General features: G+C 35.6%; 1 protein-coding gene across 3 annotated transcripts in view; it reads left to right on the forward strand.

The window, feature by feature from the left end:
- Positions 1-26,351, forward strand: part of TENM1 (teneurin transmembrane protein 1) — a 532,730-nt gene that overhangs the window by 267,536 nt on the left and 238,843 nt on the right. For all 3 annotated transcript variants that reach the window (XM_069463375.1, XM_069463376.1, XM_069463377.1), the window contains exons 7-11: positions 13,556-13,755; positions 15,011-15,221; positions 20,135-20,236; positions 21,309-21,503; positions 24,431-24,631. In XM_069463375.1, coding sequence (XP_069319476.1) covers positions 13,556-13,755; positions 15,011-15,221; positions 20,135-20,236; positions 21,309-21,503; positions 24,431-24,631 — 909 coding nt within the window. The remainder of the gene's footprint in view (positions 1-13,555; positions 13,756-15,010; positions 15,222-20,134; positions 20,237-21,308; positions 21,504-24,430; positions 24,632-26,351) is intronic.

Consider the following 26,351-nt stretch of genomic DNA (forward strand, 5'->3'; position numbering starts at 1 on the left):
TGACATTTTTCTAGTCAGTGTCTGCTGAATATATGACCGTGTAAACAACATACAGCTGATTGATATGACAAAATTTATAGCCTGTCATGAAGATGCTTTAACCAAGACCAAATAGTGACTATAGCTTCACCTCTCTGGGCTCCAGTTTCTCATCTGAAAAATAAGGGAGTTAGCTTTTAATCCTTTCGGGGGCAGGGAGGGGAGGCTAGTGGGTAGTGAAACCTTTTTTGCAAATTAAATCTTACTTAGAAATTACAAATTTAAATATAAAACAGATAAAAGCCAAGTTTCTCCAGATAAGATGAGTGCAGGGGAAGATTCCTGCCAAACTTCCCACTCCCTTCCCCTTTCCTTTCTCTGCCCTTCATTCTCTTAGCAGCTGCTAAGGCTTTGACAAACATGGGGTGACCTCAGTAGGACTAGCTTATCTCTAAGGTCCCTTCCAGCTGTATGCGTTATGAGTCAGTGAATTTGAATTCTGCAGTTAAGAAAGAACAATGAGCCAATCCAAGTAAAAGTGGGCCTATCTTTGCAAAAGGGATATGCTCCTGTAAAGTGGTTAAAATGTATGTCTATAAAGTCTGTAAACCACATTTGCCATTTAAAGCACTTTCAGAGAATTCTGCTATAATTCAAATAATTAATTCCCAGTTTTCTGCCTTATAAGTTTGGATTTTTGACGTGTATGTAACAATAACAGTCTGCACTTAGAGAACATTTACAATTTCAAAATACTTTAATGTCTTTTATCCACATAACAGTTTTATGCTGTGGCAACTATTGTTACCTCCGTTTTATAGTTGAAAAGGAAAATACAAGCCGGCTAAGTGACTTGCCTTGCACAATAGACATAACTACAGGCAGATATAAGATTAGGATCCAGTTTCCCCTTACTGTTAGCTTAGCACCCTTCTTTGGGCCTTTTCTTTCCTTTTTTTTTTTTTTTAAATTCTTTTCTCAAAGCCAGTTGTTTAAGTAACAACTATCTTGATTAAAAATCTCAATGCATACGGTTCAAATGTATATCCCTTCCCTAAGAGTACTTTGGAAATCTTATATTTCACACCAAAGATCTCTATTCAGCAAGCACTCTCCCTCTGCAAAGCAAAACACACACACACACACACACACACACACACACACACGTACCCTTGGGAATTGAAAATTAAATGACAGTACAAATTGTACCTTTTACAACCACCTTTCATTGTGGACCTATCAGGAGGCAGGGGTATATATTTTGCTTTTTTTTTTTTTCCCTGCTTTGTTTTGTTTTACCTGTGGCATGGATACATTGGAACACTTTATGCAATGACAATTGTGAACTTTGAATAACAGGTTGAATTTTAAATTTACTTCGAGTTTCACAGATATTTATGTCACAGACCCAGTCAGTAGGTAAAGATTCATTTTGTGGTACCACACTAAAGAACTGCACCAACCCCACCCAGGTAATCATTGTGCATTCAGATGGAACACAGTCCTGCAGTATAATTTTGTGGTTCTGTAATATTGGTTCATAGGACATGTGGATATTAAAATGCACTCAGCTGCCCTTTGAGTCAACCCATAGTTTCAGTATCTTTTACTTAAAGGATATTAGAGCCCAGGACATTGTGGTAGAATTGGGAATAATTCATATAAGCACAACAAACCACATGAATAAAATAGTAGTAATGTACTAACAAAGACAACATTGTTGGGAGCTTAACAGTATTATTTTTAAAGATTGATGGCAAATTACAGTAAATGTTTACTATAATGCTATATAGATGTTTCTCTAACACAAGGTTTCAGAGGGCCCAGCTTGAGTGCTGCAGCTTGTTTTCAACTATATTAAATCACTTTATCAATATACTTCAGTTTTAACAAAAGCTTTTCTAAAGCATACTAGAGACCTTACTTCTAAAGCAGATTTATGGAAAGGGTTCCCTATGCTAAAAGGCAAACTTATTTATTGCATAAAAAATTCATGTTAAATGTTCTTGATCATATATGTTTAATGTTTCACTCTTGTTTTACTTTAATTCTCATTTTATTTATTTTTTTAACTAATACACATCTTTCCTGTGATGCCATAAGAAATGGGTCTGTCTTGTGGTCCCTCTAGCCCAATAGTCTGCATCTGACAGGGTCACTAAGTGCTATGCTATAGAATGGCATATTTATCCTCCTAGACTAGTCTGTCCAAAACTAAGGGATCTTCTCGTAACATCTTTATAACATCTTAGTTCTTGAAGGAACCAGTCCATTGTAGAAACTTGTCAGCCATGTGTATATGTAGTTCTGTTGAGTATTCATTTATGTCTTTCAGCCTGTATTACTTTATAAGGAAGTTCAAACATTTACTAGCTCTTTTGTGAAATCAAAAGTAATTCTAGTTATGAGAAATTTACTTTTGAATATGAAATCTCAGAGTTCCAACATTTAATGCACATCTGCATTTCCCTGTGTATAACTTTTGTAATTCCATAGATAATAGTCACATATTCTTTTTTAGCCTCCACATTTTTAATATTAAGAGCCTTTGGGGTTTACATCTGTACTCTTCTTGTAGCTTCTGTTTTCCCTTAGTCATTTTAGTTGCTATTTCCTCTTTCCATTATATATCCTACTGAAGGTATCTTGACCAGAACTATACACAAATATAATCTTCCTTTCTTGGTTCTGTTAGAGGGAAGAATAAAAGTAAAAAGTTGGGTTGAAAGAAAATGATGCCTGATAACCTCAAACTCTTCATTAAAATAATCATAAAGAAAGAAAGATGAAAGTCTTAGTACTCAGAAACACAGAAGCTCGTGATCTTTACTGCTGTATCAGCCTAGCTGCTATTTTAACTCTACCGTGGAAAGTTAACAAATGAAACAGAAGACATATTAATAGCATTTGCCCTTGAAAAGATTCCCATTAAATAGGAAAGCTGGGAGAAACATGCATAAATACATACACGATGCAAAATAACATGCAACCAATTGTTGTACAGAGATAGAAACAAGATGGTTAGGTGATTAAGAGGCTTAAAAGAAAGAAGATAAAAAGATGACTGTTTTCATAGTAGTTTGAGCTAGGTCTTGGGAAACAAGAAAAAAATCAATCTTGGTGACCTTATGGAATACATATTTAGGCGAATGAAATAATAGAGTGATAAGGGGGAAATGCAGATGGTAATAGCTTAAGTGGTAAATGGATAATGAACCAATAGAGATAGCTGACGTAGACAGTTTGGCAAGGAAAGGAAGAAGATAAAATAGTATGATAACTAGACAAAGGAGCAGTTGAGTCATGTTATGTTTTTAAAGAAAAGAGACTTGTGCTTGTTTGAAGACAAAGAATAAGCAGCCAGTTGAGAGGGATACATTGAATATGCTAGTAAGAAAGGAGATTGTGAAGGGACCAAAGTCTCAGAGGAAGCAGGACAGAGGAGGAAGGGGAATCCTCAGAGATAAACTGGAACATCAAAGTGTATGGTATACTGAATATGAAAGAGGCATTTTGATATTTCAGAAATAAGGTAGGAGCTCGAAAAGAGGACACAATAAATGTGGTAGCATCTTCTTCTTATTATTATTATTATTCTCTGTCATGAGTTTGGTCTTTGATAAGTTATAATTCAATATTATTAAAGATTTTCTGGGTTCCTAAAAGGTAGAGATCAAAGGCTGTCGCAATATGGCAATCTATGAGAACTGGTACCTATGCTGCTGGCTGCTTCTCTTTCTGGAGGTCTGGTACAAGAAGATGTACAACCCCCTCATTACTCTCAACTATTTGATAGGTTGATCATCATATAATAGTTTTCATTAAATTCCCAGTAAGTTGATGTTAAGAATTTAGAGAGATGTATATGCCCTATCCTCTTCTGGTAACTTATATTCTAAGATAAAGAAGGGGGAGCTGGATTAACTGATCTATGATCAGCCCTCCTACCAGCATTCCACACTTCAGAAGAATGTGATCATAATAACCTATATCTAACATTGTATAAAATATGGGAAATAGGCATCCCCACTGTGTACTACCAATCATACATCCTAAAAGTACTGGTCAGGGGACAGTTCATCTTCTAGGTAGCAGGTGGCAATCTAAAACCACTTGGAAATATATCAGAACTCTTGTGACAATACATGATTATGTGTGTGTGTGTGTGTGTGTGTGTGTGTGTGTGGTGTATGCTGTGCCAATTTACACCTTCTAACCATATTTTGGTAACAGCTTTGTTGAGATATAATTTACATACCATACAATTCACTGATTTAAAGTGTACAATTCAGCAACTTTTAGTATATTCACAGAGTTGTGCAGCCATCACCACTACTTAACATTTTCATCACACCAAAAAGAAACCTCATAGGCATTGGCAGTCACTCCACATCCCTGTGTCCCCCCAACCCCTGGCAACCACTAATCTACTTTCACTAATCTACTTTTCATCTCTATAGATTTCCTATTTCTACATTTCATATAAATAGAATTATATAATATGTAGCCTTTTGTGTCTGGCTTCTTTCACTTAGCATAATGTTTTGAAGGTTTATTCATGTCGTAGCATGCATCAGTGCTTCATTCTTTTTCATGAAAAACATTTCATTGTATAGAGATATCACATTTTGTTTATCCATTCATCAGTTAATCATTCTTTTGTGGATTTTCACGTTTGGACTATTGTAAATAATGATGCTGTGAGCATTCACATGTACATTTTTGTTAGAATACCTGTTTTCAGTTCTTTTTAGGGCATACCAAGTAGTGGAATGGTTGAGTCATATGGTAATTCTATGTTTAGGTTTTTTTTTTTTTTTTTGAGACAGAGTCTCACTCTGTTGCCCGGGCTAGAGTGAGTGCCGTGGCGTCAGCCTAGCTCACAGCAACCTCAAACTCCTGAGCTCAAGCGATCCTCCTGTCTCAGCCTCCCGAGTAGCTGGGACTACAGACATGCGCCACCATGCCCGGCTAATTTTTTCTATATATATTTTTAGCTGTCCATATAATTTCTTTCTATTTTTAGTAGAGATGGGGTCTCGCTCTTGCTCAGGCTGGTCTCGAACTCCTGAGCTCAAATGATCCGCCCACCTCGGCCTCCCAGAGTGCTAGGATTACAGGTGTGAGTCACCGCGCCCGGCCCATGGTTTTTTAAATTTTTTTATTTCAGAATATTATGGGGGTATAAATGTTTAGGCTAAATGTTAGGCCCCACCCGAGTCAGAGCTACAAGCATGTCCATCTCCCAGACGGTGTGCACCGTACCCATTAGGTGTGTATATACCCATCCCCTCCTCTCCCCTCCCACCTGCCAATACCCAAGGAGTGTTACTACTATATGTGCACATAAAGTTAGCTTTTTGAAGAACTGCTGAACTATTTTCCAAAGCAACTACACCATTTTACATTCCCACCAACAATGTATGACAGTGCCAATTTCTTCACATCCTTGATATCACTTGTTATTGTCTATCATTTTTATTTTAGCCATCCTAATGTGTATGAAGTCATATCTCATTATGGTTTTGATTTGCATGTCCCTTATGACTAATTATGTTGAGCCTCATTTGCTGTACTTATTGGCCATTTGTATATTTTCTTTAGAGAAATGTCTATTCATACTCTTAGCTCATTTTTTCAATTATTTGACTTTTTATTGTTGAGTTGTAAACCTTCTTAATGTATTCTAGATACAAGTATGTCCCTTACGCAATACATAATTTGCAAATATTTTCTCCCATTCTGTAGGCTATTTTTCCACTTTTTTTGATAGTGTCCTCTGAAGCACTAAATTTTTAATTTTCATGAAGTTCAATTATCTCTTTTCTTTTGTTTTTCGTGCTTTTGGTATATCTAAGAAACTATTGCCAAATCCAAAGTCACAAAGATTTATGCCAATGCTTTCATCTGAGAATTTTATAATTTTAGCCCTTACATTTAGGTATTTGATGCATTTTGAGTTATTTTTTGTATATGGTGTGGGGGGGGCTCAACTTGATTCTTGTACATATGACTATCTGGTTATACCAGCACCATTTGTTGAAAAGACTATTCTTTCCCCCATTGAATTCTTTTGGTGACCTTGTTGAAAATCAATTGACCATAAATGTGAGATTTCCGTTTCCGGATTCTCAATTATATTCCATTGATCTATATATCTACCCTAATGCCAAAACTCACTACTTCATCGGTGTAGCTTTGTAATGAATTTTGGAATCAGGAAGTATGAGGCCTCCAACTTTTTTCTTTTTTAAAGATTGTTTTAGTTATTCTAGGCCCCTTGCATTTCCATATGAACTTTAAGATCAGCTTGTTTATTTCTGCAAAAATGAGAGTTGGAATTTTAACAAGGATTGCATCGAATCTGTAGATCAACTTAAGAATTACAGCTGTGTTGCCAAAGAAACAGTCACGAGAGTAAACAGACAACCTATAGAATGGGAAAAAATTTTCACATGCTACACATCCGATAAAGGACTGATAACAAGAATCTATTTAGAACTCAGGAAAATCAGTAAGAAAAAATCGAACAACCCTATCAAAAAGTGGGCAAAGGACATGAATAGAAATTTTTCAAAAGAAGATATAAGAATGGCTAACAAACATATGAAAAAATGCTCAACATCTCTAATCATCAGGGAAATGCAAATCAAAACCACAATGAGATATCACTTAACCCCAGTGAGAATGGCCTTTATCAAAAAGTCCCAAAACAATACATGTTGGCATGGATGCGGAGAGACAGGAACACTCATACACTGCTGGTGGGACTGTAAACTAGTGCAACCCCTGTGGAAAGCATTATGGAGATACCTTAAACAGATTCAAGTAGACCTACCATTCAATCCAGCAATCCCATTACTGGGTATCTACCCAGAAGAACAAAAGTCATTCTATAAAAAAGACACCTGCACCCGAATGTTTATAGCAGCACAATTCACAATCGCAAAGATGTGGAAACAACCCAAATGCCCATTGATTCATGAATGGATTAGCAAAATGTGGTATATGTATACCATGGAATATTACTCAGCTATTAGAAATAATGGTGATATGGCATCTCTTTGATTCTCCTGGAGAGAGCTGGAACCCATTCTATTAAGTGAAGTATCCAAAGAATGGAAAAATAAGCACCACATGTACTCACCAGCAAACTGGTTTCCCTGAGTGCACATTTGGGATTAACACCAATTGGGTATCGGACACAGGTCGGGGCTGGGTGGAAGGGATGAGTGTATACCTACTTGATTAGTGCGATGCGCACGGCCTGGGGAATGGACACGCTTGAAGTTCTGACTGGGGGGGATGGGGTGGGGGGAGGAGAGGGGTGCATACCTACATGATGAGTGTGATGTGCACTGTCTAGGGAATGGACACAATTGAAGCTCAGACTCGGGGGGATGGGGAGGCATGGGCAATGTATATAGCCTGATCTTTTGTACCCCCTTAATGAGCTGAAAAACAAACAAAAAAATAAAAATAAAAATAAAAAGAATTACAGCTGTGTTAACAGTAAGAAGTCTTTTGACCCATGAACATGTGATGTCTTTTGATTTATTTAGGAAATATTTAATTTCTTTCAAAGATGTTTTGTCATTCTCAGTGTACTAGTCTTACAACTTCTTTTGTTAAATTATTCATAAGTATTTTATTCTTTTTTACATTATAAATGGAAATTGTTTTCTCAATTTCATTTTTGGATTTTTCATTGCATGCATCCTTTATTCATTAATCTTTATTTTTTTGCAATATTTCCTTTAAGAAAGTATTTTATTCCATATTGACCCATGACTCTGAGTGGATGTTTGAATATGTAACAAAGTAATGATAAATTTGTGTCTTTTTTATTATTATTTCAGCATATTGTGGGGGTACAAAAGTTTAGGTTATGTATATTGCCCTTGCCCCCCTACTCCCCCAAGTCAGAGCTTCAAACGTGTCCATCCCCTAGACAGTGCACATTGCACTCATTATGTATATATACCCCCATCCCCTCCCCCACCCACATCTGCGCGACACCCGATCAATGTTATTCCTAAATGTGCTCTTAGGTGATGATCAGTGAAACCAATTTGATGGTGAGTACATGTGGTGCTTAATAAATTTGAGTCTTATATCAATTTTAGTTTTCACCAAGGAAATTCAAAGTGATTGGCTACTTCAAATACCACTGGTAATCAGCATGCAGAAACTTCTACAAACATTAATTGCATTACACTGTGTGAGATTGTATAGCAAGTCACAAGAGCCTTAAGTTTGGAAATTCATTTTTGTAACTGCTATTTAATGATCAATAGACCATACCACAAGAACTGTGAAACTTTAAAGTTTTTTAGGGAATGTGGAAGTTTGCAACAAAATTTAAAGAAATCCTTTTAAAAAGACAATTATGTCTTTTAAATGATATATGTTCAAAAAACAGAGTTAAATGCAATTCAAAATAAGTCCTTTAATGAAGGATAAGATTTTAACAATGCCATTTCATTTCCATCTGAGAAGACATATAGAATACTAGATAAGCTACTATACTGGAATCTGAAGTCTTTTAGTGTCTGGATATAATTGTCTGCACTTATACAGTAATGTATTTCTCAAGCATAAGATTAGTTAATGGACTTTCCTACACAGTGAGCAATCTATTACCAGTGTCAGTAAGACAGAGGGATTTACTTATAAACATATTTTATTCACGGTTAATTCCCAAAGGCCTGTGTGTAAATAATTTTAGTTTTTCCTCTCACCAAAACTTGTACTGAAATTTCAAAATAAATTATCAACATTACTAATAACCAAAGAAATTATCAGCATTACTATTTTATTAATTCATCCAAACAGTATTTACCAAGTTCCCACTAGGTACAGGGCTCATTCTTCCTTTTATTATTTCCTGACTACTTTTGAGTTTTATAGTAAGTACAAAAACATGTGTAATACATAATCTGGATAATCTGCCTTTGAAAAATTGAGAGTTGAATACATATTTTTCTTCAACAGTTCATATAAGGAAAATTATATGAGGCTACATGGATGGAAAGGGTAGCTTTTCCATCTACCTTTTAGATGGCTTTTGCGGTACCTTTTTGATTTCTTCACAGCTTTTGATCACAAGGGATAAAGGTTGATTTCACTTCCCCATTTTGGTCCAAGCACTGATATTCTAAATTTATAAAGAATGTGAAACAAATATCACATTTGAAAAGACTGTGAAATAAATATCATATTTAAAGGAACAAAAAGAATATGGTACTTATATCATGAGACACACACTAGGACTAATTCAGCTGAAAGATCACATCAGTGTCTTTTGAAGATTTTGAACATGCTGTAGGATTAAGTGAAGGACAAATATGCTCTTAATGCATATTCTTTTCTCTTTGGACAATATAGCTTAGGTACTTTTATGGAATTTGCAAATGTCTTTAAATTACTGCTCAGATTGCAGTTATGGACCATACCATAGCCTTTAACCTAGTCATTTTTACATAAAGCCTTAATAATGGAATCTTTTCAATGACCACATGTCAGTATCTTATACCAATGTTGGACTGAGTTTTTCATAGAATCACTGAATACAGCGTGTCTAGCTATATTAAATAGAAAAAATAAAATATGTATTAGTCCAGAATATAGTTATTTACCCCTAATTTTATATGGGCAATGTTATTAATAATCATGTTATTAGTATTCAGGTATGTGTCTGAGTCTAGATATAATGAAACCTTGGTTTAGGTGATACAGCCACTGCACACAGTGTCTGTCACCAATTCCAGGCCTCTGTTTTTTACCTTCCAAGTAGCTTGACCTTTTCTTTTTGAACTAAGCTACCATCACTTAGTACGCCACTCTTCAACATAGCTTATCTGCCATTGGTTTCTTCCTGCTCAGCAGTTGATGCCTGTGCTGCAACCTATAAAGAGAGTGTTTATCTCAAACTAAATTGGTGGATATTGGTGAAACTGTGATAACTACAGTACTTCACAGTTTGATATGATCTGTGGCTCTCTGCATTTCATCTCAAATTTGTGCAAGGAAGTGTTCTGTTACTGGAGAGTATGGTCTTCCTATGCCATCTGATATGCTTCAGTAAAATAAGTGATTAAATGATAATTAAAACATGAATATTATTAAAAAAAACATTCCTTAGTGCTGTATTTTAACTCTACTGTTGCTAATTTGTAAACAAAGGATCAGAATCAATGTTGTTTGGCCAAATCTATTCCACTTACCTATATTAATGCAGATTTTTTTTTAAAAAAATCACATTTTGTATTGTTTTTCTGCATATAATTTCCTTCTCTTTAGTTTTTCCCACCTTTTAGCTACTTTAAGAAAAATTATGAAATAATAATCACTACATTATAATCCATAACTAATTTTGAGAGATGATAAAATGGAGCAGGCTATTTAGTGGTCTATTTTGCTAACAAGGGGATATCTTTCTTTCTGATATATGAAGCTCTGAAAGGTCAGAGGCTGAGAAATTTTCCTTCTGCAAGCTGTGAGAATTTCTCTTCTCTAATACCAAATCACTGCAACTAGCTTGCTTTGCTATTTTTATTTAAATTATAGTCCACATGTTCATTCATATGTTATCATCTCTGTTCACCTACCTTGTCTTAGCTGTAATGTAAGCTTTCAAAGGGTAAAACCATCTTATTTTAAAATCATTGTTATAAATGACTTATGCATATGTGCTCCAGATATATAGTAAGGCTAATAACAAGGAAACCCCAACAACACAACTTCATGAGTTTCTTTTGATTTAGTGAATAACATTTAAGTAGCCTCATTATGCAATATATGATGCTATAAAGTGCAGAAGGAAGAGATGGTGTAGCATTTGGTAGACTTGTATATAAAGGTTAATGTCCATCAAACAGTTTTGCCCAGATTTTTTTAAATGGCAGCATCTATTCATTAAAGGCTGTTCTCAGCACCTTTAAAACAGTGTTTTTCAAGCCCAGAACATTTTAAATTGTTTTATATTTACAATATTGTGTGCATGACCAAATGATGCATTTTAAGAAGTGATAAAAGCCCTTAATGAGGATAGCAGTTTAATACACCCGATATTAAATTGAGAACAGAAGCATCCACATAAACATGGTCTGTTAATTGCCTGCTCATTGAGGACATTTTTCAGCTCTGGGACTTTAAGAGTTAAATGTATAATCAACCCTTTAGGGATCAAATTGCTCTGGCTCATGTGGAAAAAAAGTAACTTTCAGTTAAAAATTAGGTCCTCAGTTGGTCACTTATCATCTCAAAGGGCATATTTTATTATAAATGTCAATTCCACAAAATTATGTGTCCTGTAATACGTAATTATGTTCAAAATTGCATTTGAAATCTATTATTAACAGTTAACAGTGAACATTCTTAAAATAGTTATTACTCTTGGCCTTAACACAAAAAGCAATAATGGAGGTATTTTAGGGAGTTAAAAGCTGCAAGGCATTAGCCTCTGAATAAAGCCACTGCAGGTGTGTTTCTTAATGGGCTGTTAATTTTATAGTGGGTGAACACAAAGGACAGAGACCATGTGTGTTTTTAAACTGTATTTGGTGTGGAGAAAGAGATGATGGCTGAAAAATATAAAGGTGTTCTGAAATGAGGCCAAACTGAACTTTCCCCGCTAAGGTGTCATCCTCCTTTCTTAAAATCAAAGCAAACTAATTCTTGCTCTTCCTCTTGTATTCCTTTCTTTCCACTACCACAAAGGATTCCACAAGAAAGTATATCAAGCTAGTACATCAGAAATATTTAGAAAACATGACAATAAATAATAAATCTCTAATTACCCAAATTCAACATCTTCCCTCACAGACCAACTCCTTCCTGGTTTCTTGGTTTTGCTGTTAGTACTAAGTCACCCAAATTCACAATCATGGGGTCAGTTTTGACCCTCCCTTAGCCCCCATACCTAATGTCCTCTGGAATCTTGCTTCTTAGGGTGTGGGCTGTGGGCCATGAAACATGGGCACCACTTTGGAACTTGTTAGTGAGTGGTTAGAAGTCCCGAAATGATGCCCATAGTGGATGGTTAGAAATGTCTGATTTCAGACCTACTCAATCACAATTTGCATTTTAACAAGACCCTCCTTCTTGTACACATCAAAGGTTGAGAATTTCTATTATAGAATCTTCCTTTGCATTGTTTCTCATACCTTCCTCCTTCTTTCTGTTTACATTAAATTATTTTTCACTGGGATGTACTTTTTCTACATGAGCTGTTTGGGCCCACCCTAAATTTAGATCTTCATTTCATTGCCTCATAATTCCTAGATTATTATTGTGTCTTCCTGCTCTAATTCATCCTACCTCTGCCTCAAGATTAGCCTTTCCAATATATCCAAACCTCTTCCTTCTTCTTAAAACTCTTTATTGGCTTTCCATTCTTGACTAAATAAACCCTTTTCACTAGCCCTCAAGGCCCTAAAGAATATGCTGCCATCCTTTCCCTCCAGCCCTATCTCCGACTGCTCTTCTCTCTGTACACACATCCTACAGTTTAACATTACAGTTTCCTTCCTCTTTGTCTTAGTTCCAGCTGTTCTTTCCATGCATAACACTCTTCCCACCAGCTCTGTTGAAATCCCCACCCTCATTAAGTCTCATTTTCAATGCCTCTCATTTCTGATTCATTCATTGATTCATTGAATAAATATGTATTGATCACCCACATTCTTTGCCCACATTTGCTTACATTCTTCTAGGTACTAGGGATAAAGCAATGAACAAAACAGCCATAATCCTTATCCTCACAGAGCTTATATTCTACTGAGAGAAAACAGTCAATAAACAAAAAATAAGTAAAATATATGATATGTTAAATGGTGATAAGTGCTAAGGAGAAATAAAAGAAGATAAACAAGGCCAGGTGTGGTGGCTCACACCTGTAATCCTAGCACTCTGGGAGACGGAGGTGGGAGGATCACTTGAGCTCAGGAGTTTGAGACCAGCCTGAGCAAGAGCAAGTCCCCGTCTCTACTAAAAATAGAAAAATTATCCCAGTGTTGTGCATGCCTGTAGTCTCAGCTACTCAGGAGGCTGAGGCAGTAGGATTGTTTGAGCCCAGGAGTTTGAGGAGGCTGACACCATGGTACTCTAGCCCTGGCAACAGAGTGATACTATGTCTCAAAAACGGAAGAAAAAAAAAAGAAGAAGAAGAAGAAGAAGATAAAGGAGATAGAAACAACTAGGGAAAATATTTTGCCCTCCTTTAAATACCCAGAGAACTTACTTTCATTTATGACGTGGTTATTTGTGACTTGTCCTATTTGCTCTTCTATTGACCCCAGACAGTGCTCAGTAAATAATGGTTAAAAGGAATGAAATTGATTGAAATAAATGAAATAGAAGTTGAAGAGAAGGGAGAGACTGACATAGGGGGTGGTTAGGGAAGGCTCCTTGAAAGATATTTAATTTGGGTGAGGCCTCGAAAGATGGGTGGGCTGGGTAGGAAGAAAAAGCTGAGTAAGTTGTTTTGATATATCTGTTCTTGAAAAGCTAAAAACCATTGCTTTATAAAATGAAAGTTAATATGATGTGTAATTTTCTCTGCCTTTAAAACCAGTGTTTCAGAAGGGACGGGCCATAGACACAGGAGAAGTTGACATTGGTGCACAGGTCATGCAGACCATTCCACCTGGCTTATTCTGGCGTTTCCAGATTACTATCCACCATCCGATATATCTGAAATTCAATATTTCGTTAGCCAAGGACTCTCTACTGGGAATTTATGGCAGAAGAAACATTCCACCTACACACACTCAGGTATTTGATTTTATTGGTATTTTCTTGAGGGTGGTGGGTTGAACAGTTCAAGGTTTGTGGCCTGTGAAGTGTGTGGGAGTCAAAGACGAGGGCAGAAAAATCTTTGTCATGAACAAACATCCAGAATAATCGCACTCAAGCTAATGAAAGAAATGGTATGAAGAAATAAGAAATAGCATTTAGCAAAGCAGATTCAGAAAAGAGAGTTTAAGACAATATCCTTTAAACTTGACCTCTGCTTCCTAGAACAGGGTGATCATGAATTTCTAAGTCCTCTCATCTTACTTGGCTTTAATGCCCAGACCCCCTCTGCTGGTTCCATACATCCATGTCCCCTTGTCCCAATGAAGGAATGTACATCCATCAGAAATTGGTGGGAAGTGAGTTGAAAAGGCAAGCTTTTGACTTACAGGTAGAAATTTTTCTTTGCTATTGTTAGTAATGACTTAAATATGTAAAACCTCAATGGTTTACATAACCCTTTCATAAACCTTAGCCATCTCATTTCCCACGTTTGCTTTCCCTTATTTTTTTTCCCTGCATGGACCTATTTGAAGTTCTACTTCATCTAAGAAGTAGCAAAAGTAATCAAACATCTGGGACTGGCTTTTTTCCCAACAGATATGACTATAGTCAAAACCTTACCTCTGGGCCAGAATAGGAAGGGAATTAGAACGCCATTCAAATGTGACACTTAAAAAAAATGTTCAATGAAATGTGTGCCATGTGCTTGTCCACTGATTAGGAAAAAAAGTGAGGAGGGTCCTTTGAATTTTTAAATATGTTACCACAGAGGTAGTAAATTACAATGAACATTCTCAAATTTTGACTGTTCATTTGTTTTAAAAACGATACAACTGTTTTGATTTGTAGAAAAGGTTACAGTAACATTTCTGAGTGGAATGTATATTTTCAAGTATCTTTTTATCAGATACTTTAGTAAAATGTCAAGATTCTCCTAAATAATACTAAACAAGATTTTCTTTCTAGTTTTTGGTTTATTTATTTTTAAATAACCATTTTGAATACTCCCAAACTGAAAGGTTTATAACATTTATATTAATAATATAATGAGGTTTTTTTAGAATTAATAATGTGCTTTTGAGTTTAAATATACTTAAGAATTAATAATCTCTTCTTCTACTTTGCCTACTTCCAAGTCAAAGAAGTATGAGATAGAGTAGTTAAAGTTAGAGATGTTTATTAGTATGGAAGAAAAAGTAGTGGCTCATATTTGTGTTTGTATTGGTTCCAGTTTGATTTTGTAAAACTAATGGATGGCAAACAGCTGGTCAAGCAGGACTCCAAGGGCTCTGATGATACCCAGCACTCCCCCCGGAACCTGATATTAACCTCACTTCAGGAGACGGGTTTCATAGAGTATATGGACCAAGGGCCTTGGTATCTGGCATTTTACAATGACGGAAAAAAGATGGAGCAAGTATTTGTGTTAACTACAGCAATCGGTAAGATGCTTTGCCTGTTACATTGAATTAACAGTAAAACTCTAGAAAGACACAATCAGTGATGAAAGTGATGCGGGTGTTATTTAAGCTTACTGCTTATTCTACCTTAAAGTCGTTATTCAGGATAGGTCACTATGAGAAATGTTTATATTGTTTTTTGTCAGTGAAGTTGTTTAAATGCTGATTAAGATTTTTGTAAATGCTCCTTTATTTGCTGTTATTCTAGGATACTTGCTACGCACCTTTTTATGTGTTCTCAACAGGAATAATTACCTGGGTAATATTATTACCAAGGGTACATAGATTAACAACTTCCGTGAAGAAAGGAATAAACAAGCAAAGTCCTGTTAATTCAAGTTCTGTTATTTTTTTAAAAAAAGCAAATAGATACCTTTTTCAAATAGAAAAACTAGCATCAGTAAAGTTCTTCTTTAGAACAACTGATTCTAGAACCATTAAGGCTTCAAAATACAGCATAAGATTATTTGAGAAAAGTAATGAGGATAATAACTTGAGTCATTCAAAGCCCCTTTTTTTAGAATTTCTTTTAGTTTGAAAATCATCACAATGTGTCCTTCAGTGTGCTCAGGGCCTTTTAAAACATGTTTTTTGTTTGTTTGTTTGTTTGTTTGTTTGTTTGTTATTTTTTATTTCAGCATATTACGGGGTTACAAATGTTTAGGTTACATATGTTGCCTTTGCCCCACCCGAGTCAGAGCTTTTTAATGCAATGCCTACACATCCTCATTCACTGTCACTCCAGTTAGTTGGAGACAATCTCACTCTTTTGTCATTTTTTTTTTTTTTGGTAAATACATTCCCCATAACCCGTTGTGTGAATAAAGCTGAGGTCTTTAGCAATTTTAGAGTCCTGAGGGTAAACAACTCATAGACACAGTATCGTATTGTGTGAATTTTTCTAAAACACATGTCTTAAAAGAAGGGAAAGTATTTTACAGCTGTCAGTTTTCTATACAACTCTCACCACTTTATCCTTTAGTTAACCTGTTCAGCCATATGTTTAGGAAGATGTGTTGACTGTTAATAGATATACCATCTGTTCTTTATAACAATTATGTTCTATTTTTACTTGATGCTGAAGACCTTGAGTCAGTAGAAAATGGTATTCCAGACATAAGATTATCAAAAACTTTTCTCTAAAGTAATCAGAAAGGCAATAGAATGGAACTGATGATTTTTCCCCTTGAGAAAAGCTCCACTGATCTTACATCTTTCAAAAACAAAGCATTTGTTAAATTAGAAAAAAATATATATTTTAAAAGTCATGTCACTGTTTTGCCACTCACAGACTCAATGAGGCAGATTCAACAGATGGACCTTCTATGATATTTTTCTATCAAGGCCTAGTTTTGATATTGTGAATGCTGATGAGTTATGAGAGGTTGAGTTTCTCCTAAAAAATTAGAGTAATTGTATGATATAAAATATTTCTGAGGATTTTCTCTCTTCCTGTTATTCTTACCCTGAAGCTCAAGTTAAAACACCAACCAATCTATTATCCTTTCAAAAATCAACAGGCCCAGAAACATGCTTGGAGTTATTTCCTGTCCCTTACTTCCCCCAAAAAAGAATCTAACCTTTGAGATCAAATTCCTATCATGCAGTTATCAAGCTGTCAGTTTCATATGCAATGACATATTTGCTTTTTATTTATTCAAGTCAATTTATTTACTTTTCTGTTGTCTTTTTAAGATTAGAAACAACAGAAACATTTCTCCTACTCTTCCACTTAAAGAAAATTTAAGTAAATTTCCCAAAAAAAGAGAAAGCATATAAGTCATTTACCCTAAATTCTCTGCATTCATTTTTTTATGTTTTTAGTTTATATTAATCAGAGTAAAATGAAACTAATATATTTGATTACAGAAAGTAAGGTTTGTATTTATTTGTTCTAAATGCTGCTCATTCATCTATTTCATGATGATGTTAGAATCAGTTGATTGATTCTGAACTATATTTGTCTGCTACTAACAAGGATCAATACAGAATTAACAACTAACATTTACCAAATGACTAATATAGGCCACACACTGGCCTACAATTAATATATATTATTTTCCAGTAGTATAGGCAGAGTTGTCAATATCCCCTAATCTCAGGCAACCTGCTCTATAGCAGGATGATAATATATACCATTTATGAAGTGCCACTCTGCCCCTAGCATTGTACTAGATGCTTTATATTCAGTTATCTTGTTCGATTCTCATCACAACCCTGATAGCTCAGGTATCGTAATACTTACATTACAAATAAGGAAGCAGACGCTTAAAAAGAGTAAATAATTTGGCAAGGTCTCACAGACAGCAAGTGGCAAAACTGAGATTTGAGACCTAGCATGTCTAATTCCAAAGCCCATGCCCTTTACACCATACTTATTCCATAATATTATTCATTACCTTTACTTTCTCCCATGAGAAAAACTGCCAGAAACAAAACCTATCATCAGTGCAGATGCAAATACCAAGGGGTTTTTGACTGTAGCATAAGAACAGGGCTTTAAATATAGAAATTCAAAATTATTCTCCACTCTGGAACTGCAGTCTATGAAGTGGTTCAGAATTAAGATTTAAAATATAGAAGGTAAAGATTACTGGAGGCCAATAGAGAAGCACATTCTTTTTCATCACCCATTGTTTGTGTGTTTCTGCTGCAGCCAACTTCCTCCTGGAGTCCCTAGGCTGCCCCAGTGTCTCTTTGATACCCAGTGGAAGTGGCAGCTTCCAAAACCTTCTGTGTTGCCTTCTTTTCTCATTTGCATTGCTGGGGTTAAGCTCTATGAAGCAGTTTGAGCCCAGGGGCAGTTCTTAGATAAGTCAATAAGATGTAGGGATTTTTATTTATTTTGATAGCAAACTTTATTAAATATTTTTCCAGAATAGCTACATTCCCACAAGGCTCCTTCCATAAAGTTGTCAATAGAATCTGGTGTGAAATTAAATTCAACTATATTTACTTTTTAAAGCTTCCTCCGTGGCCTCCTATTAACCATCCAGAGCAGGGGCAATCCAAATGTGGATTTAAGAATTGCCACTACCGCTTGGTATAAGAAAGATAGTTAAATAGAAAATACAGAAAAAATTGTTCCATCTCTGAATGAAAAAAAGTCTCTTTATGCCTCTTCATAATTTCTTGTTAAATAGATTAAAGATTTTCTGAAAATGGCTGTTTTAATCAGTTGAAAATGGTTGTCTCTTTGCTGAATGTTATATTCCAGCCAGCCCAGTTGTATTAATAGATAAGTAAATGTCACATGTCACTTGCTTATCCAGTTCAGGTTTCTGACACTATGAACAGAGAACAGATCAGTATAAACCTGCAAAAGGCAATGTGATGTGTTCACACAGTGGTGAGAATAATCATCTCCTTTGGTTGATAATAGAGTGACTATCCACATGGCCACTGGATTCATTCTTAGCTTTCTAAGAATACCCTCAATGGACTAGATACCACTTTCTTCCTCTTGCTTTTATCCTGCCCAAGACAGAAATCCAACATCTAGATGACAAGTTCTTTAACTATGGAAGTTTACTATTTAAAGCATTCTCAAAATGGTGAGCACCTGCAGGGTCACCTGGGGTGTTTGTTATAACATAGATTACTGGGCTACCTCCCTCAGAGACAGATTCAGTAGATCTGGGGCTGAAGTCCAGGAATCTTCACTTTAAGTGCCCCAGGCAATCCTACTGATAAAAGTGGTCCACAGACCATAATTATAGAAATGCTATTTCTTGACCCTCATTATAAATTGTCACTCTCATTGTTCCATGGAAGATGGCAAGACCACCTCCTAGAATCTCTCCTAATCAGAAATAGCTTAGTTAAGTGAAACTTGATGAAGCAGATAATTTGGATTGAAAAAGGAAAAATTGGTACATAAGAGAAGTGTCAGATTAATAGGCCAGAACATAAAACTCTGAGTCCCAGAGTACTAAGTATGGGAAATTTAATGAAAGGAATACTGAGAAGAAGATAAAAAACACACACATACAAAACTACAAGAGTAAAGCATAGGTACCATAATTTTTCACAGGCTTAGAATTTAATCATTATTATACTCAAATACAATGTCAAATGACAAACATTTTTTATGTCATTGTAAGACACTGAAATTTGTATAACATTATAGTTTTTCAGGGAAGTTACCACAAGACTTATCAAAGTTATGTTGCACTGCACCTATTTATGTCACCAGAACTATGGGTACCTACAAAGGCTTCTCAATTCATCTGAAACCTATTCTTCTCTAAGAATGGATTGAAAGGAAATTAGTGGCAGAGAACTGATAAGCAGTTACAGTCAAGAAAGCATTTCTCAATGAAATACTTAGGTTCTAATGCTTTTAGTGGTGGTGAATTTAATATGACCACTTACTTTAAAAGCCTCCCATTGTCACTTATTAATGAAAATGAAATACTGAATATCATATTTATGCTGTCAAGAATAGTAGATTAAATTTTCTAAGTTGCTAGAGAAAAAAACTTGATTTACTACAACCTAAATTTGCAAAATAAACAGCGTTTAGTCTTCTGGGTTGCATTTTTAAGCCTGTTTTGCTTTTAAGAAATGTCCTATGATCCTGGTACATTTTGAGCTTTATCATGAATATCTCTTAAGAACACAAGTCCTCTAGACCATTTATGCACTTTAGAGATAAAGTTGGTTTTTAGTTCCACTCTGATTAGCCAGTTCAGCAAATCCAGGGCCCTTTTCATAATTTTGTAACACGTGTGACATCTTATAGGGGTCTTTGGCATCTGATTTTGAGGAGTAAGTGTTCCATAAACAGCAAAGGGCAAGATTGTTATAGGCCCAGAGTTCCTGCAATGAAAAAAAATTAAAGATTCTATACCTTGGATATTTGTTCATTTTTTTATTTTTCTCTGTATTAATAGAAATAATGGATGACTGTTCAACCAACTGCAATGGAAATGGAGAGTGTATCTCTGGTCATTGTCACTGTTTCCCAGGATTCCTTGGACCTGACTGTGCTAGAGGTAATGTTGCTCTATTATTGTGATTGGATTAGGGAAATAGATGTCATTTGAGAACTCAGAATTAATAGTAGTAGTAATACTAGCAGTAGTACTAGCAGCAGTTACCGCAGCAGTGCCCCCTACTGCTGCTACCAAAAGCTGAGTACTTCCTATACCAGGTACTGTTCTGAATACTTGGTGTTACATCATTTAATTCCTACTTCCTACAATAGCCCTATGAGGTAAGTCTATGATTATCCTATTTTTATGGGCAAAGAAACAACCTCAGAGAGCTTAAGTGGCTCAGCCAGGGTTACCTAACAGCTGGGATTTGTACCTAGGCTGTCTGACCTAACCACTACATGATGCTTATATTTCCTTCATAAACTAATTCATAATGGACTGAGTTTAAAAGTGGACAAAGTTGGTAACTGCTTATACACACCAATGTACCTGGAAGGAGTGAGTAATCACCAGATGAGTAAGTAGCCTAGAAAGTAGACTTGGAAAGTCAGAAGTTAAATTTAGCAAACTTCATTGTTTCCTAGATTTGCCCATAGTTTAATTTTTGAAAAGCTTTAGGTAAATCACACCACGTTTTCCCATGGACTTATAATTATTATTTTAGAGATTCTTTCTGCTCATTTTCAATGTATTCTATTTAGTTATACAACCTTTTAAAGATAACATTTTATAATATGGATAAGTCCCTATTTATTGCTTTTTAAAATTTGAGGTTTTGCTTCCTAAAAGTAATATACATCTGCTTGAGGAAGAAAAACTGTAAGAAAGAAAAACCCTAGCATAAAATAATAATAATAATAATAATAATTTAAGAATATAGTGAGATCAAAAGCAAATACTTGATGCAATTTCTCCACTCAGGGTATCTTTATAATTTATATTTACCCCACTCCCATAAGAGGAAAATTTCTATGTTGGTAATCATGAACATGTACCTATTTAATAAAGGGTAAGACAGAAATAGTACAATTTTTTGCCTGAAATATTATACAAGAATCAATAGAGAATTGCTCTTTGGAGATTTTGAAAGTATTATGAGAACATTACAAGTTCATTTGCCAACCTTCAGATTCATGCCCTGTGCTGTGTGGTGGGAACGGAGAATACGAAAAAGGACACTGTGTCTGCCGGCATGGCTGGAAGGGGCCGGAGTGTGACGTTCCAGAAGAGCAATGCATTGACCCAACGTGCTTTGGCCACGGCACCTGCATCATGGGAGTCTGCATTTGTGTGCCAGGATACAAAGGAGAAATATGTGAAGAAGGTCAGAGCCCCATTTTAACCTATTGCTTCAGGCTTTTCTCTTACTGAATCGTCGAAGGTGTCATTCTGCACTTCTAAAGATGCAAGTGGTCTTTGCAAACAATAAATGACCAACATGTTCTTAGTACATGGATCAGGGGGTTGGCTCCAGGGGAGCTCTTATCTCTTCTGACAGTCTGATATTATGCATGAGGCCAAATCTGTGACATTTGCAGAGCAGTAATGAAAAATAGTATTTCCCACCCCTCATTTCTAACACTGTTTTATAACTTGAGAATTTCCATATTGATGATTTTAGGTGTTAAGTCATATGCTTTCCTTATTACAGGGTGCATTTTACTATATCTCACTTTAAAGCACATAATAAAAATAATAATATATGCACATTTGGAGCCATTTTGCAAATGTTTTCTTTTGGAGTGATTTGTAATTACCATTATTATTATTGCTTTATATTATTTATTTTTACATACCTCATGCTGAAATCTGACCTCCATGCCTAAGGAAGCAGGCTTGCCACTAATGAGTTTCAAAGCAGTGCCTTTAAATTAAATTCGCCCCAAAGGAGTCTTTACCCAAAATTTTTTTTTGAAATAGCAAGTTTTAGCATTTAAAGAGACACACTGGAAAATAAGTTTACTAGTAATCAGACCTTTTTCATGCCACATTCCTCAAACAAGACTGATTTCAGAAATAATATTAAACCATTACCATGGGAGATGGTCTCATCACAACTGTTGTTCGGGAAAGAGGCTGCTGAAAATGCACAATAATTGCTTTTTAAAGATGGCTCATTAAGACTATTACACAGCATTCTAAAGAGTTTAATCTCATTCCACTCCATGAACAAGCAGGGCTTTAGCTTTTCACCTCCCGTTAGCAAGAGTAGAATTTTGGTGTGAAGATTATATCTGTTCCAATAAGTGGCATTAGGCCTAGACAAGGCACTGGAGTTCCTGAGTTCCCTTTGGAAATTGTTTTTATGGTGATCCAACTGCAATCATTAGGTTGTAAATTCAGATGCTATATGGACACAAACAGAGTTAGCAAAAAAATGGTGTCTATCACATCTACAAACTTGCCATGAAAAACAGGTAACCTAATTAACTTAGACCCTTCTAATTTAAATGCTGTAAGCAGTTGAAAAAGGACTTAGCTTAAATTTGCCTTCTCCAAAGTCACTAAGAAACTTTGTAGAATAATGAAGAGAGCAAGAAAGAATGCTCACGTAATGGTGTACATTTTTCAAATACAATAAAAGAAAAATGTTTTAAGACAGACATCACAGACCAGGAGTCCACAGGCTAAACCAGGCCTATGGATGGGTTTTGTTTGGCTCACATAGTGTTGTTGCTGCTGCTGCTGTTGTTTAATGTGATTGTTTGCCAAAATTTAAAAATAGAGAAGTGTCATATGAAAATCCCTATTTCTAGCCTCTCTTGAACACTAGAAAATCTGGTGACCCTGGGCCCACATTGCTACATGGTGGCAATCAACTAGAGCCAAGTAGCAGCAGCCCCCTTTGAAAAGGACATTTGCTTTCAGTTTGCTCTCCATGCACCATATTTTCTTACATCCAGCCCATTTCAGTCATGTGTGCCGCCTGCCTGGCCCCTTCAGCCGTATGACTTTGTGCCTCTGATTTAAGTATGACTTACATGATTTAAATATGATATACATGAATATATTGAAGCAGTCATCTTAATAAAACAAGCTATATTATGTTAAATTTTATTTTATTTATTAAAATTGTACTTTAATATAACAAAATGACCTCCTAAAAAATGATTCTATACTTTGGACTTTCCCTCTCCCTTCAAATGATGACTCAAATGAGACATACCTTCTGGTGTATATTTGCTGATTAGCTCAGGTGTTAAAATATTGTGCTAATGACCCTAAGATCTTGGGCTAATTATAATGGCAATAACACTAATTATAATAGTGCTTAGTTAGATTTAGTCTGTTCCATAGCCACAAGCCACACCCTAAAACTAGTCCAGTGTTGCAAATGCAAGCAGGTTGTATCCCTCTATTTCCATTGCTGGAAAAGTAATTCAAAGCATACATCCTAATTATGATGAGTTGTTTTAGTCTCATCTTATTTGTATGGGAAGAATAAAAATTTGGAAATCAAATAGCTACTCAGTTAAAAGCACAAAACAATTTTTTCCCAAGGTGAGCATAGGAATCTACCTCTAAAATAGTTTATACATTTGTTAGAATGTGTACAAAAATTTCCAGACTTACAAAATCAGAGACAAATGGAATTGAGTCTGTGATATTTAATGACATTGAAAACTATGTCACAGTGTCCTGATAGTAGGAGAACCCATAACGAAAAGACATTTTAATTTAAGTTTAAAACGTTGCACTTTTAGTGCTTCGTTAAAACATGAGAGATTATAATAAATTGACGTAAATTTTATTATGTTATGCAATAGCAGTCACCTCACCCAATATTTTGAATAGTCTAAACTTTAATAATTTATATAAGCTCCTCTGGACATATCAAGTAAAAATCCTTTCTGGGAACAGAAAGGATAATGAATGACTTAACAAAAACTCTTGGGCTTTTTTGCAAAGCCAAAGAATTCTTATTGAAGTCCCACAGTGGTCCACCCACCTATTTGTGTGGGGATACTGCAGACTGTTCACAGTTTCACACAGCATATATGTGGTTTCCTTCTCCTTGTAAATTTAGGTTGCAACCTTTATTATACCCTACCATATTTTTAAGTGTTAATAATCTTCTGGTTTGAACACAGTGTTTGTGTGAGTCATTTTATTGCCCAATTAAAGCAGCATTAATTATATAGTTAATAATACTGGGAAATCAGTGTATCTCAGTTTCATTATCCTGAGGTCTGCTGGCCATACCTGTTCACTATTAACCTTTCCCCCACCTCTCTTTTTTTTTGCCTTCAGAGGACTGCTTAGACCCAATGTGTTCCAGCCATGGCATCTGTGTAAAAGGAGAATGTCACTGCTCTACTGGCTGGGGAGGAGTCAACTGTGAAACTCCACTTCCTATATGTCAAGAGCAGTGCTCAGGACATGGGACTTTTCTTCTGGACACTGGAGTATGCAGCTGCGATCCCAAGTGGACAGGATCTGACTGTTCAACAGGTACATTGGTGTTATTTGTTTCTCCCCCTTCTTCTACTCCCAAGTTCTATCTGCTCCTTCCCTTAAGGTTGTGCTTCATAAAGTGTGATCAGAATGCCTCTATAGGTTATGAGGGGCATCAGGTATTTCCTAGGTTAGTATTTCACTGCATCTTTATTTACAACATGCTGTTACCTGTTTTTCCATCTTATTTTTCATTGCTGTAGATCTGTGCTTAAACTTCTGGCTTCATTCGGAATGCTTCTATAGCTATTTCATACATTTCTAAGTCTCCTATTGTCAGTTCTATGCAGATTATTTCAAATCCATGTCTCCCCTAAGTTTGAACAATCTGGCATTTCCAACCATCTGTTGAATATTTCCACTGGGTGTCCCATCACCTAAAAACACAACTTAGCCTAGGAACTCGATTCCATTTAATGTACTGCCATATTGCTGTCCAGTTACTATTTTCACAACATTGCTTTTTTTTTTTTTCCATTCTCTACCCTGACATCTTCCATAGTTCCCCATTGTCTGTAGATATACTTCAGATATCCTGGCCTTATTATCAAAAGCCCACCATAAACTATTGTAAATCTGTTTCTCCAGTCTATCTTCTATCTCTTCTTCCTGCATAAATCCCTCTTTCTGCCAAAGAAATCTATATGCTCTCCTTATTCCCAATGCATTGTATTTTTACGCTTTTCTCCATGCCTTTTCCTCAGCATGAAATGCTATTACCTTTCCATCTAGGGAAATCCAACCCATCCACTAAGACCAACTATAATCTTAGCCATTCCATAAAATCTTCTCTGATCATATCAATAGGGACCCCCTGAAATCTTACCAGACATATTGCTAGAGCACACAAAAGGCATTGTGATGTAGGTATTTGTGCACTTGGCTTATTGTTTCATCTGAATTATAAGCACTGAAAATAATGTACCAGTTTTTAAATCTTTTATTTTTAATTATTAGGGGTATATAATGGTTGTATATCTTTATAGGGTACATGCAGTGTTTTGATACAGGCATACAATGTGAATTAATCAAATCAGGGTAATTGGGGTATCCATCACCTCAGGCATTTATCATTTCTTTGTGTTAGGAGCATTCCAATTCCCTTATTTTAGTTATTTTAAATATATCCCAACTTATTGTTGATTATAGTCACTTCATTGTGCTATCAGATATTGTTCATTCCATCTAACTATCTAACTATATTTCTGCACCCATTAACCACCTCCACTTTATCCCCCCTTCCTGCTACCCATCCCGGCCTCTGGTAATCATCATTCTACTCTGTCTCCATGAGCTCAATCATTTTTAATATTTGGGTCCCACATATGAGTGAAAACATGTGAGATTTATCTTTCTGTGGTTGACTTATTTCACTTAACATAATGTTCTCCAGTTCCATCCATGTTGTTGCAAATGGCAAGATTTCATCTTTTTATGGCTATATAATACTCCATTGTGTATATGTATGATGATTACATTACCCATTCATCCATTGATGGACACTTAGGTTAATTCCATATCTTGGTTATTGTGAATAGTGCTGCAATAAACATGGGAGTACAGATATCTTTTCAGTATGCTGATTTCCTTTCTTTTGTATATTTACCTAACAGTGGGATTTCTGGGTCATTTAGTCATTCTATTTTTAGTTTTTTTGAGGAACTTCCATACTGTTTTCCATAGTGGTAGCACAAATTTACATTCCCACCAATAGTTT

The sequence above is a fragment of the Eulemur rufifrons genome, chromosome 30 (assembly GCF_041146395.1).
Source record: "Eulemur rufifrons isolate Redbay chromosome 30, OSU_ERuf_1, whole genome shotgun sequence".
Taxonomy (NCBI): domain Eukaryota; kingdom Metazoa; phylum Chordata; class Mammalia; order Primates; family Lemuridae; genus Eulemur; species Eulemur rufifrons.